This window comes from Myotis myotis, unplaced genomic scaffold (assembly GCF_014108235.1).
Source record: "Myotis myotis isolate mMyoMyo1 unplaced genomic scaffold, mMyoMyo1.p scaffold_m19_p_4, whole genome shotgun sequence".
NCBI lineage: Eukaryota > Metazoa > Chordata > Mammalia > Chiroptera > Vespertilionidae > Myotis > Myotis myotis.
In genome coordinates this window covers 96,145,200-96,162,746 of record NW_023416346.1, presented here as the reverse complement: position 1 = coordinate 96,162,746, position 17,547 = coordinate 96,145,200, and the positions used below count along the sequence as shown (strand labels likewise).

The 17,547-nt window shown below is 41.1% G+C and overlaps 1 protein-coding gene across 1 annotated transcript in view; it reads right to left on the bottom strand.

Moving 5' to 3' along the window:
- ATP7A (ATPase copper transporting alpha) overlaps positions 1-17,547 on the bottom strand; it is a 177,202-nt gene that overhangs the window by 57,249 nt on the left and 102,406 nt on the right. The window contains exons 5-6 of the mRNA XM_036304686.1: positions 3,885-4,091; positions 339-502 (exon numbers count right to left, since the gene is read on the bottom strand). Of these exons, the coding sequence (XP_036160579.1) occupies positions 339-502; positions 3,885-4,091 (371 nt within the window). The remainder of the gene's footprint in view (positions 1-338; positions 503-3,884; positions 4,092-17,547) is intronic.

The window sequence follows — 17,547 nt, the reverse complement described above, 5'->3', positions numbered from 1 at the left end:
ATCAACATGTCTTATTTCATTTATAAAACTTTAATGCATCTGAAACTTATTATTTTACATGCTATAGGTAAGAATCATACTACATTTTTAAAAGTTGATTTTCAGTTATTCATTTAAACCAAATTCTTCCCTTTTGGTTCTTAATAGAGATATGATGATTATCTTTTACATTCCATACTTAAAGGCCACCATTAAGTTATATCTTATTCTTCCATTTTCCAGTTTCCTTTTCCTTTTATGTCTTATTTTCCCAGTTTTAATTATGCTTGGAACTCTTTTTCGAATCCTTGTTAAATTTTCCTGGAAATTTTATTAATTACACAAATATTCTTACTTACAATAAGTTCCAAAACACCATCCCCTTCATCAGTATTTTCTATCACAGTGGCTCCAAATCCAAGCTCTCGTATGAACTCAGCTATCATCGGGGGTTGTGTAACAGCAGGATTATATCTTACTTCTGCTTTGCCAGCCATCAGAGCCACAAGTACAGAATATATTCCTAGAAGCATTGATAATAAAAACAATTCAGATAACGCACCTTTAAAAAAGAGTAATATTCCAAGGTTGCGGGTTTGATCCCTAGTCAGGGCACATACAAGAATCAACCAATGAATGCATAAACAAGTGGAACAACAAATTGATGTCTCTCTCTCTCTCTCTTTCTCTCTCTCTCTCTCTCTCTATAATTTTTTTGAAAATTTTTAAAAAGAGTAATGTTTGTTTTTCATTTAACTGTGAAAGGATTAATGGGAATCTGGAGAATTTTGTTACTTAAACCCAAACCAAATAAAACTATTTGAAAAGAGGGCCTTATTTTCTTAAAATTTTTATTATGGAAATTTTAAATTATATATATACAAAAGAGAAAACAACATAACAAATTTGATGTATGGATCACCCAGTTTCAACAATTATCAATAATACCAGGCTGATCTTTTCTTCTATGTTCCTATCCAAGTAATCTCTGCCCTCTACCCTGATTATTTTCAAGCAAATCTCAGACATCATATCATCTCATGTATCAATATTTAAATATGCATTTCTTAAAGACAGAGACTGTTCACTTTAAAAATAAACATACCATATCATAGCTAAAATAATTCTTCAATATCATCAAATATCTAGGCAATATTCACATGTCCACAAGTGTCATATAACCGTTTATTAGTTAATTTAACACAAGTGTGGTTTTTTTTGTTTGAATTAGGATCCAAATAAGGCCCATGAATTGCAATGAGTTGAGATCTAATCATATAAATATAAAGCATTTTTAGAAACTAATGAGATAGTCCTAGAGAAAGGAACTCATTATTTTAGATCACTGCAGTTGTAGCAAAGAGTCCAAGACTGTACCAACATACACATAATATCAAATAATAGTCATTTATTTAAATTGGCCAAGTTTTACTGTCTGGCACACACTAATCTAAAGTGCTCTTATTTCTAGAATGAAAAAGTGCCTTACTCTTGTTAACAGAACAAAGGAGTTCATTTTATGGCAGTCACACTGTTCTTTGGTGAAAGCCTTTTGTTAACAAACATCCCACTTCTCTAGGCCAGCTATTGCTGTCATTGCCAGGAAGAAAATTTATTTCACATAGTAGAAAATGGCAGCTCTTTCTAGGAATCTGTGGCACTTAGTGGTTATCTGATAAGGAATGGGGACCACTAGTCAGTAGGTCAGCTCTGGAGTTTGATAAAAATGAAAAAAAGCCCACAAATATTAATTTAATAATTTTTATTAAGAAAACAAAGCATCTAATAAAACCTAAGTTTTCTATATAAAGTGCTTCTCTGGACTTTGTGGGTACCAACTAATTTTTCCTATGTGGTTCATAGGAAAGTGTCACTAATAAAAGAATAGAGGAAACAGGAAAAAATCTTTTTTGCTCAGTTGAATGTAATCTATAGCCAAACAGAAACAGAAGGGACATTCTGGTTTATTAAGTTTCAAAAAATAGGTTTAATACTTATATAAATTATGGATACTTTTAAAAATTCTTACTTCAAACTATAATTAGAAGCTCTATTCATTTTTAGAAATATAATGAGCCTAAACTATAGAAAGACAAGTGTTACTTAGTTTAAAAAGGAAAAAGTCAATGTAGTCACCCCAGCTAGGCCAATGGTATTCCTAATTGGGTTAAAATGTGGTAAAGTGGATAATAGAGAATAACTGGTAGAATCAGCTTAATAAATTTAAAAAAAAAGATTTGTAATTGGCACAGGCATTGCTTGTCTCATGAAAATGGCTATTTTTGACTTGCCCAAAATAGTTGATTATAAAATTAAACAGGAGTCCCAGAAACTTCCTTTTGCTTTCATTTGCTTGCAACCTCTTTCCTTTTCTTTTTTAATCAATCAAAGTGTAAGCTTCAGCCTTGACTGCATTTTTATTAGATACTAGAGGCCCAGTGCATGGACTCGTACACTGGTGGGGTCCAGCCGGCTGCCCAATGGGATGGGGCCATTGGGGGCAGGCCAGCTGGGGCGAGGGGCCACGGTCCAGCGGTTCCACAGTTTGGTCAATTTTCATATTACCCTTTTATTATATAGGATAATGGAGGCTGAAATGAAAGATTCAGAAGTGACAGAATGCAGACAAGATAATATTGAAATGAAGATGGCTCTGTATACATTTTGTTATAATGTTTGGGTCTTATATATAAGATGATTCTACTTGCCCCAGGCCTGCATTATTACTATATATACTTTGAGTTATTTCACCATTAGTGGGAATAAGCTTATACTAATCTTACTTCTTCAGCCCTTGTGACTAACAGAATGTATCTTTAAGACATCTGGGGTTAGGGGTGCCTAAGGACTAAGCCCATGACTTCAGTCTCATTAAACATAATCACATAACTCTATGGTTAAAACTCTACTATGCCATACTATGCAGTCCAATAATGTGAATGTAAATTTATAAGCTAAAAATCTGAGTGTGACTAAATAAATAATGTTATAGAATTTCTAAGATTTTATAACCTAAAATTACACAATATTAACTTTTGAACATTTTTACTGCAAGCAAAGTTCAACAAACTGTTGGAAGAGAACACTATACAGGAGTGGACAAAAGAGGTTTACAGTTGTGAGTATGTGAAACATAGAGTTTATTCTTGCATTATTAATTAAGTTTTATAGTATTATTTATATTGTCTTCTTATTGTTATTATTTCATGTCCTTACTTATGATTTATCTCTTAGTAATGATGGCTAGTAATTTAACCTATTTTTTCCCACCCCTGTAATTCTAAACAAACTTGATTTTAGTCTTATGCTTGGTCTAGGTATAGTAACAATTTATGGATTCTAGTTGTCAGTTTTACACATAACTTTATCAGAAAATTTGTATGTTTTTAAAAATACATTGCACCCAAGGTCCATAAAGAATAGTAATCTTGCCCTAGCCAGTTTTGCTCAGTGGATAGAGCTTTGGCCTGTGGACTGAAGGGTTCCAAGTTTGATTCTGGTCAGGGACACATGCCCGAGATGCCAGCTCGATCCCCAGTACAGGAGACAGCCAATCAATGATTCTCTCTCATCATTGTTCCTATCTCTCTCCCCCTCTCCCTTCCTCTCTGAAATAAATAAAAATATTTTTTAAAAGAATAGTAATCTTATGTATTTCCTTCTGATATTTTTCCTACAAGTTTCATTGATATTAAAATGTTACCATAAAGCAAACGAGATAGGAACCATATATAAGGGAACAGACACTAACAACAACTGGCTGTCAGAAAGTCAAGGCTGTCCTGAACATTACTGATAGGTCTTGCCAAGAATTATAAACATGGTAAAAAAAAATGCATATGAAGACAAAAAAGTCAGAGTCCTCAAACTAGAACAGAAAATAACAAGCTTTAAGAGTATCTCACCTTCTTCTCGTCTTAAATTCCGTTCAATGTTTGCTACACAGGAAGCACAAGTCATACCGGTGACTTGTATGTAACACTTAGATGAAGTCTTTGCCTCCTCCTTGTTGTGAATTGGTGTCATCATTTTAGCAAAAAATTCATTAGTTGCAGTCAAATGTGGCGTTTCTGATGAGGGCTGAGCTATTACTACCAATGGCTCATTTGTACCTAGTGGACAGGGAAAGATTCTTTTCATTTGAGGTATTCTATAGCTGCATCCTAGTCATTCATCACAATCCACCCCCAGACACTGTCAATCCATTCCTTTAAAACCAGCATGGACCTATGTTATCTTTACACTTTCTAGGAAGTGACTTCTAATTTCAATGCTGTTCATCCAGTTTTAAGGAAAGTCTAAACTGAGTAAATAAAACTTTGGTTATATCAAGTTATTTCAGCCATTATTTCCACCCCAAACCCTAGGTAGAGAGTAGTTTGTTAATGGATAGTTCTTATTTTTATAGCAGATTTTTATCACCATGCTAACAATTTGCATACTCATATTAAAGCAATTCGTGGTATAGTAAATGGAACCAAAAGCAATTTACAAAACAGCATTGCAGTATAATATTATTTAAATTTTTGAGTGTATGTATATATGAGAACATACATCAGAAAGCCTGGGAGGCTACATACCAAACTATGAACAATGGCTACTTCTGTTAGAACAGGAACAGAATGACAGACAAATAAATGTACTCTATAGACACTTCTGTATTGTTTGAGTTTTTAACACTAATATATGGTATTTTTAAAACTAAAATGTCTTTGTGGACAATGGAAGAAGAGACAAGGAATAAGTTAGCAATAATCTTAATTTTGCACAAAGGAGTACTTAGAGAATCTCTTTGTAGAATGCTTATGGTTTGTGGAACAGTGGGAAGTGCCTATCATCCCAGAAGCTCCCCTGAAGTCTCAAAAAAGCTGATATTCTGTTTTAGTTTATTCAGTGCAGTATTGATCACCTCCCAGAAGGAATAAATTATTCTCTCTAGCATATCCATGCACCTGTAAAAAAAAATCTAAAGATTTTCTACTCTCCTACAGAAATAAGGAAGGAAAGAAGTGAAGTGGAAATTTCCACTAACCTATCTAACTTGTTCTCTCTTCTCCTTGAGCAAAAATCTGGTTCAGTTCTATATGGAGAGCTGACAGGGAAGCTCTACATAGCAGAATTGGTTTTTAGGATGCTGAAGGACATCTTTGAAGAAACTTTAACAAAAGCCTGACCATTTCTTTAATGAATATAATGACATAGGCTCCTCAAATCAGTATAATAACGGCTCTAAAATTTTAATGCACATACAGTCACCTGAGGGATCTTATTAAAATGTAGATTTGATTCAGTACATGTAGGGTAGGGGCCTGAGATTCTGTTTTTCTACCAGTCTGGGTAAAGCAATGGACACTTTGAATAGCAAAAGCCTAGATTCTCCCAATTCTGAAATTACTCAGTCTTGAGTGAATCACTCAGACTACGAGAGCATCATTCAGAACATAGAGGGAGAATTTACCAAAGAGTACCGTAATGTTGAAGAACTCATAAAGGAGGCTCATTTGCCCAAAGAAATAGCTTTGGCTTTGAAAAAAAATTTTAATCTCACCAAGATCTTACTTAATTCTCTCATAATTATTACCAAGACTTAATTTTTTGAACTTGGACAATGAAAAAAAGTTTATACTGCGAATTCATTTATGTCTTGTTCCAGAATAAGTTAGTTATTTCAGGCATGAGAGGTAATCTGCAATTTCCACACTATAAGTACAGTATTAAATTAAAATGTCATAAAAATAAAATAAGTCATACAGGCAGTCCCTTTTAGTTACACTGGCATGACCTCTCAACACAATGTATAGGTTAAAAAGCCACAATGAATTAAGTGGGTATAGTTTCTTTAAATTAGCTTTTCTATCGGCTGTAGCAACACTACTTATTCCTAAATGAATTTTTTTTTTTTTTAAAAAAAAAAAGGTTAACTTTCCTGTACTTGAGGCACCGATCAGAAAAGATTCTAAAAATTTCAAGAAAGGGTTTCCAATCCGATCTCAAAATTGGTAGGTTCAGTGTCTAAACTAACATGAAGAGTCCTATATAATAAAGATGTAATATGCAATGAAGATGTAATAAAGATGTAATATGACCAAGTAACGACTGGATCACGGATCAGCAGGAGGGTGGGACAGCGAGCTACAAGACCACAGCAGAGAGCTACAGGAGGGGGCAGGGCAGCAAGCTATGAAGGCGGGTGGGGGGTGGGGGGAGCTACTGGAGGGCGGCAGTGAGCTACTGGCAAGCTACTGGTGCACAGATTCGTGCACAGGGCTACTAGTAAATACATAATCAGAAAATGGTTTAAAAACAATTATAGATATCATGTCTGCAACTTACTCTCAAATGATTCAGAAAGAGCTATATATGTGTGTTTTTATTTATGTGTATGTATAGATGTCTATCTGTTGATAGAGAAAGAGAATGCTAAAACAAATGTGGTAAAATAACAACAACTGGGGAATGTGAGTACAATTGGTAAACAGAAATCCTTTGTACTATTCTTGCAGCTTTTCTGTACGTTTGAACTTAAAGATAAAAAAGTTACAAAAAGGAAAGGAATTTAATCAAGTATTTTATTTGCTTTAACTGGTTAGTGACGACTTAACTTCATATATTATATGTCTGCTTAAGAGATTGATGGTCATTAAAAGCACCCCCCATTTTTTCTCATTATCTTCTTTAATATTTATAGCTTATCCAGGACTAGTATGAAAGTGAAATGTGCTTATCTCTCTGTTTGGGTTGGGTCATAGTGGTATACAATGGATCAGTACTGACACTGACATTCAGAAAATTGGTAGCAACAATTCTGGTGGCATCTTAAACACTGATTGATCTCTAGCAGAAACACAGAATACAGTCATTTGATGTCAAACTTTTATCCCAATAATATGGGTCACTGGAGCCACTATTCTATCTATTCTTTTATGATGACATTCACTGTGCCAAGGTTTTTTTCACCTATTCACCATGGCCATCAATGTGTTTATGAGCCCTAACAGATGCGTGGCACAGAACAGGCTCCTGGCAATTATTTGCTGAATAATCAAATCCTAGCACCCTTAACAATAGTAGATTGAAGTAAAAGCCATTATTAAAAGTTACTTAACAGCCCTGGCTGGTGTTGGTCAGTGGTTAGAGTGTCAGCCTGCACATGGAATGGCCGTGGGTTCGATTCCCAGTCAAGGGCATGTACCTGGGTTGCACGTTCAATCCCCAGCAGTTGGGGCATGCATGGGAGGCAACCAATCAATGTGTGTCTCTCTCACATCAATATTTCTCTCTCTCCTTTTTCTCTATCCCCTCCCCCTTCCACTCTCTCTAAAAATCAATGAAAATATCCTCGGGTGAGGGTTTAAAAAAAAGTTACTGAACATGTTGCATTCATGGTTCTGAGGACTAGGTAAATGACAGACATGGTGCCAGCACTATCAAGTACTAATACTCTAGAATTCCACTTACTGGTCTAATCAAATGTCTCCTATTACTCAGTGCATCTTTGAATTCATCTAAGGTAATTTAAAAGTTCAACTTTTGCTGCTCCCATATTTCTTATATAAAATCTCATACATACTAGCTATTTTAAATTATATTATTTAATGTTACATTATTATTGCATTAAATGAACAATGTTAATATAGATTAAATTCAGAGATTTTATTCAAATAGGTCAATGCAACGAATTATTTAGACCAGTGCTTCTCAAACTTTAATGTGTATATTAATTACCTGGGGAGCTTATTAAAATTCAAATGTAGACTTTGTTACAAAAATATAGACCCAAGTGAAAAGAACAAATTCCATTTTGTGGTCCAGTCTGAAACTCTGTGATATGTTATGATATGACAGATACCAGATTTGATCATGAAAAATATTTCAGTTTCATACCATATGTAATATAATTTGGGTTTCTATATATATAAGAGCCATAGGAATATCACAGTGTATGTAACTTGTTTGAGTGATATTGATGTAAATTAAACTTATTTATGTAGTGTTCATCATTGACAACATAATACATCATGTATGCCAAAATATTTTAATTTACCAGAAACTCTGAGGAATAATTCAACATTATGAATTAGTGAAATGTGAATCAATATAATTTCAAATACTGTCATTGTGAACATTTAAAAGTTGTGATGATAGATACAATTAAATTTTGCTGAACTAATTTTAGTCATTTTTTAAAATATATTTTATTGATTTTTTACAGAGAGGAAGGGAGAGGGATAGAGAGTTAGAAACATCAATGAGAAACATCGATCAACTGCCTCCTGCACACCCCCTACTGAGGATGTGCCCGCAACCAAGGTACATGCCCTTGACCGGAATCGAACCTGGAACTCTTCAGTCTGCAGGTTGATGCTCTATCCACTGAGCCAAACAGGTTAGGGCTAATTTTAGTCATTTTTTATGGCTACCTGATAGAGTTTCACTTCCAATATTTCCAGTTTAAATTTTTCTTCTTGTTTATTTAATAATTTCCTTTTGAAATTATAGATTCTTATAATTTATTCAGACTTTTAGTATTGGAGGCTCTTTAACATTTTAGTATTCTGTATAAATTTTCTAATAGGGAATTATCTCTTTTTAGAGCACAAATATCTTGTTCTGAAATTTTCTTTATAAAAGTGAGAATTCTAGGTAGAAATATAAAATCATACAGCTATTTTTAAAAAGATTTTGGCAGTGCCTAAAAATGTTAAATATATTCACCATATGACCCAGAAATTCCACATCCTAGGTATGTACCCAGGATAAATAAAAACATATATTCATGCAAAAAACTGTATACAAATTGGTCATAGCAGCATTATTTATAATATCCAAGGTGTGGAAATAACCTAACTTTTTATCAGTTGACAAATGGAGAAACAAAATGAGGTATATACATACAAAGGAATACTATACAGCAATAAAAATAAATAATGTACTGATACATGTTATGAACATGAATGGACATTTGCATACCTTGAAAACATTATGCTAAGTGAAAACATAAACAAAAGCACAAATGTTCTATGATTACACTTACATGGTACCTAGAGTTGTCAAATTCATAACAACAAATATAAACAGTAGATAACAGGGGCTGGGGTAGGGAAAATGGTAAGTCACTGCTAATGAGTATGAGGTTTCTTTTGCAGGTGATAAAATGTTCTAAAATTAGATAGTGGTAATGGCTGCAAAACCATGTGAATATACTAAAAAACATTGGATTGTGTACTTAAAAAATTTTTTAATCATCACCTGAGGACATTTTTTCCATTGAACCTTGGAGTGAAAGGGAAGGGAAGAGATGGAGAGAGAGAAACATCGATGTGAGAGAGACAAATCGATTGGTTGCCTCCCATATGTAGCCTGACTGGGGCCAGGGATCGATCCTGCAACCCAGGTACATGCCTTAGACCGGGAATTGAATCCATGACCCTTCAGTGTGCCAGCCAATGCTCTAACCACTGAACCACACCAGACAGGGCAGATTGTGTACTTTAAAAGGGTGAATTTTAAGGTATATGAACTCTATCCTGCCTTTAAAAATGAGAATTCTCTAATTTCTACCTTTTGCCATGAATATAAGAATATTTAGTATATCTCTGGGTCCTCTTCCACTAAAACTTATCTACCATAATAATTTAAGCTGGATTTAATATAATTTTTTATGCTTCTCAGTTTTAGTGAGCTTGAAGAAATTATTTTATTTGATATCCTTCATTTTGATCAGGAGAGCAAAGGTTACTGATGACATTGTCTAGGAATTAGTTATACAACTTTTCCATTGTTATTTAAAGCAAGACATTTCATTAGGGCATTTCCAGTTTAATTCAAGGCTATGTACAATTCCAGTTCAAAACAACAGCTTTACATTGGCAAGTTCCATTGTATATACATTTTTTGTTTCAGTTCAAGGTAAGAACTGTTAGAAAATAGGAAGACTTTGGGCCAGGTCTGGAGTAAGTTGAATGCCTAAATTTAAAATCATGATTTTTTTAAAATATATTTTTATTGATTTCAGAGAGGAAGGGAGAGGGAGAGAAAGATAAAAACATCAATGATGAGAGAGAGTCATTGATTGGCTGCCTCCTGCACGTCCCCTATTGGGGATCAAGCCTGAAACCCGGGCATATGCCCTTGACTGGAACTGAACCCGGGACCCTTCAGTCTGCAGACTGACGCTCTATTTACTGGGCCAAACCAGCTAGAGCTTAAAATCATGATTTAAATGTTATGATTTATTTCTACATTTTTTTCTTTTTAAAACAATATTTGCTTCTCCTATTATATATACATAACTACATACTAGTATATACATACATACATCCTTGTCATTAAAAAATCTTAAAATACATAGGAAAGCATAAGGGAAACAAACATCACCATTATCCTACCATTCACTAATAAACATTGTCAAAATTTTAATTCATTTCCTGCCAGGAATTTGATTAATTCATATACATAAATAGCAATATATGGTATAAAAAATCTTTACACATATGTTTAATACTGAATATACATCTTTTTAGCTTTTTTTTTTTTCATTTAACAAAATATGTGACACTCTCCTCTAGCATTAAGTACATTTAATACCATAATTTTTATGGCTTCATAACATTTCATCATACAAATGTATCATTATTTATTTAAGGTGTCTAGTTTTTAAATAATTATGTAAACATCCTTATACATCTTTGTATATATATCGCTGACTACCTCCATAGGACTTATTTCTAAGAAAGTGGAATTACAATGCCTATTATTGATTTCTCATTGATAAAAGACAAAAGAATCAGCAAAATGGAGATAAAAGAACATTAGGAAAATCAAAGGAAAAAGTGATGAAGATACCAAGATAGCTGCAGACTAGGTGGAAGCTAAACTCACTTGCTCCTGGCCCCAAACCAGATTTACAACTAAATTACAGAGCAATCAATCGGAATAACCAACTGAAAGCTAGCTGAACTGAAATACTATAATCAAGGATTTATAGAAGCAGCCACACAGAAACTAGTAAGAAGGGCAGAAATGCAGAAAGGGCTGGCCCGCACACCCACATGGGGGATGAAAAGCCAGAGGGATATCTCAGCTGCAAAACTCCCTACACCTAGGAGTGAGGGGTCTCAACCCAGTCCAGAGATCCCCATTCCCAGAGCGACAAAGAAGGGAAGAGGAACCCACATAGCACCTGCTGGTGCAAATCAGTGGAGATTCTGTCTGCCTGAGAGAGAAGACAGTCTGCTAGAGACCCAGAAACCAACTTCCCAAGGTCAAGCACTCCTATTGTTACAGCACCAAACTGAGGAGTACACTGCCTGGTCCTCGAGCTACTGGCCACATCACTCTGCCAGGCTCAGGTCCTACAGAGTGGTCTAATGACTGCACCGAGCTTAGGCCTTTGAAGTGCTCTTTTTCACTTTCTGGAGAAGCTTTTGGTGGAAACTCAGACAGTGATTGAACTGTGTCACTTTGGAAAGAGGACCATTCTTCCCCACCTCAAGTGCATAGCCTGTGCCCCCGCCCAACCTGTTCAGTCACTGCTGAGTTCAGTCATGCTGGGGGGATTGCGGAGCACTGGGACTTTTGGAGTATCTCTCAGGCAGGCTTTTGTCTGGCAATTAGATGGGAGGGGGCTGAGTTGTGTGAGAACATTGTGAGGGAATCACTCCTATCTCCACTGCAAGCTCGGCCCACACTATCCCAGGAAGGGAAAGAAGTGCCCGCCCTCCAACATGCTTGCTGGCAACATCCCCAAAAGAAGATTGTATGGCCTTCCCAAGTCCCAGTGACCCCACCTGGCTGAGCTCAGTTCTGCAGGGGGAAGGGTGTGCTGCTAGGAGATGGAACATTCAGAGTGTGTCTCCCTCAGCTACTGTGTGGAACCAGGACAAAATACTTGGCCCCTTCCTGCGGGATTGGTCAATACTACCCCAAAGGGAGACTCTTTTGATTTATCTTCCTGAGTCCCATTGGCTCCACCCTATTGAGCTTGTTCCTACAGAAGGGATGGCTGGCTGCACCCAATCTGAACCTGTGGCATGCTCCTCCAGGGTGAACTACAGTTGGAAGCTCTGACGGAGACAGAGTAGTTTGGCTCTGGAATAGGGGCCACTTTTCCCTCAATGATTGTATGACTGTGGGGCCCCAAGTAGGAGACCCATTCGCCCCTTCCTCCTGACCCATCTCACCCCGCCCTACTAAGCTGATAGCCTGTAGAAGGGTCTTTTTATAGATATGTGCCCAGTCTAAGCTGGAGGAAGCTGACCCTTGTACACAGATTGGTCCCTCCCATACAACCAAGAACAAACAGACAGCCACAAACAGAGAATGGCATGGTAGCACAGATAGGTAGTCAAAGGCTAGTTACATACATCAGACATCGACCTGCACCTGAACCCTGCCCAAGTGGATGCAGAACCAACACAACCAGTGGTGGGCTTCAGACTATACCTGAGCCCAACCTAATTAGTCACATATGTGGCACACTCAAAAGGGGAGTCTTGCAAGCACTAGACCCTGCTGGGAAGAACTCTACCACAGGGGCAGCCCCTGCACAGTGACTCATATACGGTGATTGAGGTTTATCCTTATAGTCAGCCAGCCTGAAGTGTTAACTCCACCCACAAAAGCATCAACAGCATTCAAGATACAACTACAATAGGAGGGTTCACCTAACCCACAAGAAACATCCCTGGAGCATTGAGCTCAGGTGATCTGGAAGACTGTGCCACTAAGTTCAGCAAGACACTTTAATCATAAAGCAATTATAACACATTTGGGGGTCATAGCAGATCTAACCAATACAAACAGACAAAATGGGGAGACAAATAAATATACCCCAAATAAAAAGAACAAGAGAAATCCCCAGAAAACAAATTAAATGAAATAGAAGCAACCAAGATATGAGATTCAAAGTTTAAAACAATGGTTATAAAAATGCTCAACCAGCTTAGGGGAAGAATTGATGATCTCAGTGAGAACTTAAGCAAAGATACAGTAAGCATTAAAAAGGACATAGAAACCATAAAAAAGAACCAGTCAGAAATGAAGACTACAAAACCTGAAATGAAGAATACACTAGAAAGAATCAATAGCAGGTTAGGTGAAGCAGAAGATCAAATCAGCAGTTCTGAGGACAAGATAATAATAAGCACACAAGCAGAGCATCAAAAAGAAATGAGAATTTTTTTAAATGAGGCAAGTCTAAGAGATATCTGGGAAAATAGCAAGTGTTAATAACATCTGCTTCTTAGGGATACCAGGAGGAGAAGAGAGTAAAGGATCAAGAACCTGTTTGAGAGCTTGTTTGGAGGTTCTAGCAGGAGAGTGCAGCTACTCATATAACCTTGACAAAAGACCAGTCCTCTCCTTTGGGGAGAAGGTTGTCTTCTTCAACCAAGCATGCAGCTTTGGGAGGGATGCACATGGATCAGTGAAGGAGGAGAGGGACACCCACCTAACCAGCCAGATCGGCTGAATCAACCCTGGTGATCAATAGTGTGACAGATGTTGCAGCCAGATTGCCCTCACCCTTTGAGACAGCACAGAGGGCCCTAGAGAGTATTACACTAAGCAAAACAAGCCAGGCAGAGAAATATAGGTATCACATGATGTCATTCATATGTGGAATCTAATGAACAAAATAAACTGATGAACAAAATAGATACAGAGACATAGACGCATGGAACAGACTGACAAATTTCAGAGGGAAGGTGGGGGTGAGGGGGTGGGAAATGATTATATGGGGAACTTATATGCACACTAGAGGCCTGGTGCATGAAAATTTGTGCACTCACAGGGTGGGGGGAGGTCCCTCAGCCTGGCCTGCGCCCTCTCACAGTCTGATAGGCCTCAGGGGATGTCTGACTGACAACTTAGGCCCGCTCCCAGGGGGAGAAGCGGGCCTACGCCACAGTCTGGCCTCCCTCTGCGGGAGGTGACCAGCGGGCCAATCAGGGGACAGCGCTGGCCGGTGAGCAACCAGCCCCATCCCCCATCTCCTGGCCTCTGCCACTAGTGGCCTCTCTCTGTGGGAGGCAGCCAGTGGCCCCATCTCCCTTCCTCCACATCACCCCTCCACTGGTCACCACTGCCTCCCCCCCAATCGCTGTCCCCTCCCTCTGCCCGCTGGCACCCACCTTTGCTGGCCTGGCGCTATCCGTTCACTGGACCCATCCCCCACCAACCGGTTGTTCCGCCGTTCGGTTGATTTTCATATTAGGCTTTTATTATATAGGATATGGACACAGACAATAGAGTGGTAAAGGACTGGGAGGGGCAGGGGTGGGGTACAGGGAGTCAATGGGGGAAAAGAAACAAAGAGGATATCTGTAATACTTTCAACGATAAAGAAAAAATAAATAAATGAAATCTTGGTGGACTTTAAGGGAGAGATAACAGCAATATAGTAATAATAGGGGGTTTTAACACCCCACTGACATCAGTGGATAGATCTTACAGACAAAAAAATCAGCAAGGCAATATTGACTTTAAACAACACACTAGATCAGTGATGGCGAACCTTTTGAGCTCGGCGTGTCAGCATTTTGAAAAACCCTAACTTAACTCTGGTGCCGTGTCACATATAGAAATTTTTTGATATTTGCAACCATAGTAAAACAAAGACTTATATTTTTGATATTTATTTTATATATTTAAATGCCATTTAACAAAGAAAAATCAACCAAAAAAATGAGTTCACATGTCACCTCTGACACGCATGTCATAGGTTCGCCATCACTGCACGAGATAGAATGGCTTTAATTGATACTAGAGGCCCGGTGCACAAAATTCGTGCACTCAGGGGGTCCCTCAGCCCGGCCTGCACCCTCTCATAGTCGGGGAGCCCTCGGGGTATGTCTGACTGAGTGGGCCTAAGGTGGCAGTCAGACATCCTAAGTGCTGCTGCAGAGGTGGGAGAGGCTCCCACCACCACTGTTGAGCTCACCAGCCGTGAGCCCGGCTTCTGGCTGAGCAGCACTCCCCCTGTGGGAGTGCACTGACCACCAGAGAGCAGCTCCTGCATGGAACGTCTGCCCCCTTGTGGTCAAGCATGTCATAGCGACCAGTTGTTCCGCCATTCAGTCAATTTGCATATTAGCCTTTTATTATATACTAGAGGCCCGGTGCACAAAAATTTGTGCACTCGGGGCGGAGAGGCGGTCCCTCAGCCCGGCCTGTGCCCTCTCGTAGTCTGGGACCCCTCAGGAGATAATGACCTGCTGGCTTAGGCCTGCTCCCGGGTGGCAGAGGGCAGGCCCAATCCCTAGGTGCAGCCCCTGGTTGGGCTCAGAGCAGGGCCGATTGGGGAGTTGGGGCGCTGCCCCGTCATGCACAGAGCAGGGCGGATCGGGAGGTTGTGATGCCACCCCTAGTCACGCTCAGGGTAGGGCCAATTGGGGGGTTGGGGCACTGCCCCCTGTCACACTCAAGGCAGGGTCGATGGGGAAGTTGCGGCGCCACCCCCTGTCACGCACAGAGCAGGGCCGATGAGGGGGTTGGGGTGCTGCCCTGTCACGCACAGAGCAGGGCCCATCAGGGGGCGTTGGGGCTCCGTACCCTGCCACGCACAGAGCAGGGCCGATCAGGGGGTTGAGGAGCTCCCCCCTGACACGCACAGAGCAGGGCCGAAAAGGAGGTTGGGGAACTCCCCCCTGTCACTTACAGAATAGGGCCTATCAGGGGGGTTGGGGCTCCGTACCCTGTCACGCACAGAGCAGGGCCGATCAGGGGGTTGGGGCGCCACCCTCTATCACCCACAGAGCAGGGCCGATCAGCGGGTTGGGGCGCCGCCACTCTCACACTCAGGGCAGGGCCAATGGGGAGGTTATGGCTCTACCATGTCACACACAGAGCAGGGCCCGTGGGGGGCGGTTGGGGTGCCGCACCCTGTCACACACAGAGCAGGGCCAATCAGGGCGTTGGAGCGCCGCACCCTGTCACACACAGAGCTGCAGGGTGATCAGGGGGTTGGGGAGCTCCCCCCTATCAGGCACAGAGCAGGGCTGATCAGGGGGTTGGGGCACCTTCCCCTGTCACGAACAGAGCAGGGCAGATAGGGAGGTTGTGGCCCCGCCCCCTGTCACACACAGTGCCGCAGGGCGATCAGGGGGTTTGGGCGCTGCCCCGTCACGCTGATCCGGTGCCAGGAGGCCTCGCGGCTCCGCTGATCCCGGTTCTGGGAGGCCTCGCTGCTCCGCTGATTCCAGTGCTGGGAGGCATATTACCCTTTTACTATATAGGATAGAGGCCTGGTGCACAGGTGGGGGCTGGCTGGTTTGCCCTGAAGGGTGTCCTGGATCAGGGTGGGGGTCCCCACTGTGGTGCCTGGCCAGCCTGGATGAGAGGATGATGGCTGTTTGCAGCTGGTCACACCCCCTTCAGGATAGGGGTCCCCACTGGGGTGCCTGGCCAGTCTGGGTAAGGGGCTGAGGGCCGTTTTCAGGCTGGCAGGTGACTGAAGCGCCCAACCTGTCCTTTTTTTCTTCTTTTTTTATTCTGGGCCAGCTTTAGCTCTGAGGCTTGGCTCCAGCTCTGAGGCCTCGGCTGCTGAAAGCAGGTATCTGGTTTGTTTGGGTTCTATAATTGTAACACTGTTGCGGTCCTGCTCACTCCAGCTCTGAGATCCCGGCTGGCTGAAAGCAGGGATCTGCATTTGTTCTATAATTGAAACAGTGTTGCAGTCCTGCTGGCTAAAGCCCAGCTCGCTGAAAGCAGGTTTCTGGGGTTTTGTTTAGCTTCTATATTTGTAACAATGTTTCTTAAACTGCAAGCTCAGAGGCCGGCAAGGCAGGCGGGGAATGTTGGCTTCCTTCCGTCACTGAAGCAAGCAAGCCTCCTGTTCGCTTCAAGCTGCCTGGCTGCCGGCCGCCATCTTGGTTGGCAGTTAATTTGCATATCACCCTGATTAGCCAATGGGAAGGGTAGCGGAGATATGGCTAATTACCATGTTTCTCTATTATTAGATAGGACTAGTGACCCGGTGCACGAAATTCTTGCATGGGGGGGGGGGGATTTCCCTCAGCCCAGCCTGCACCCTCTCCAATCGGGGACCCCTTGGGGGATGTCTGACTGCCGGTTTAGGCCTGATCGGGAATAAACTGGCAGTCAGACATCCCTCTTGCAATCTGGGACTGCTGGCTCCTAACCGCTCACCTGCCTGCCTGCCTGATTGCCCCTAACTGCCCTCCTCTGCCAGCCTGATCTTGCCCCCAACTGCCCTCCCCTGCTGGCCTGATCTCGCCCCCAACTGCCCTGCCCTGCCAGCCTGGTTGCCCCAAATGCCCTCCCCTGCCGGTTTGATCTCACCCCCCAACTGCCCTCCCCTGCCGGCCTGGTTGCCCCCAACTGCCCTCCCCTGCTGGCCTGATCTTGCCCCCAAAGGTCCTCCCCTGACGGCCTGATCTCGCTCCCAAATGCCCTCCTCTGCCAGCCTGGTCACCCCCAACTTCCCTCACCTGCTAGCCTGATCTCACCCTCAATGGCCCTCCCCTACAGGCCTTATCTCGCCCCCAACTGCCCTCCCCTGCTGGCCTGATCTCGCCCCCAATGGCCCTCCCCTGCTGGCCTGATCTT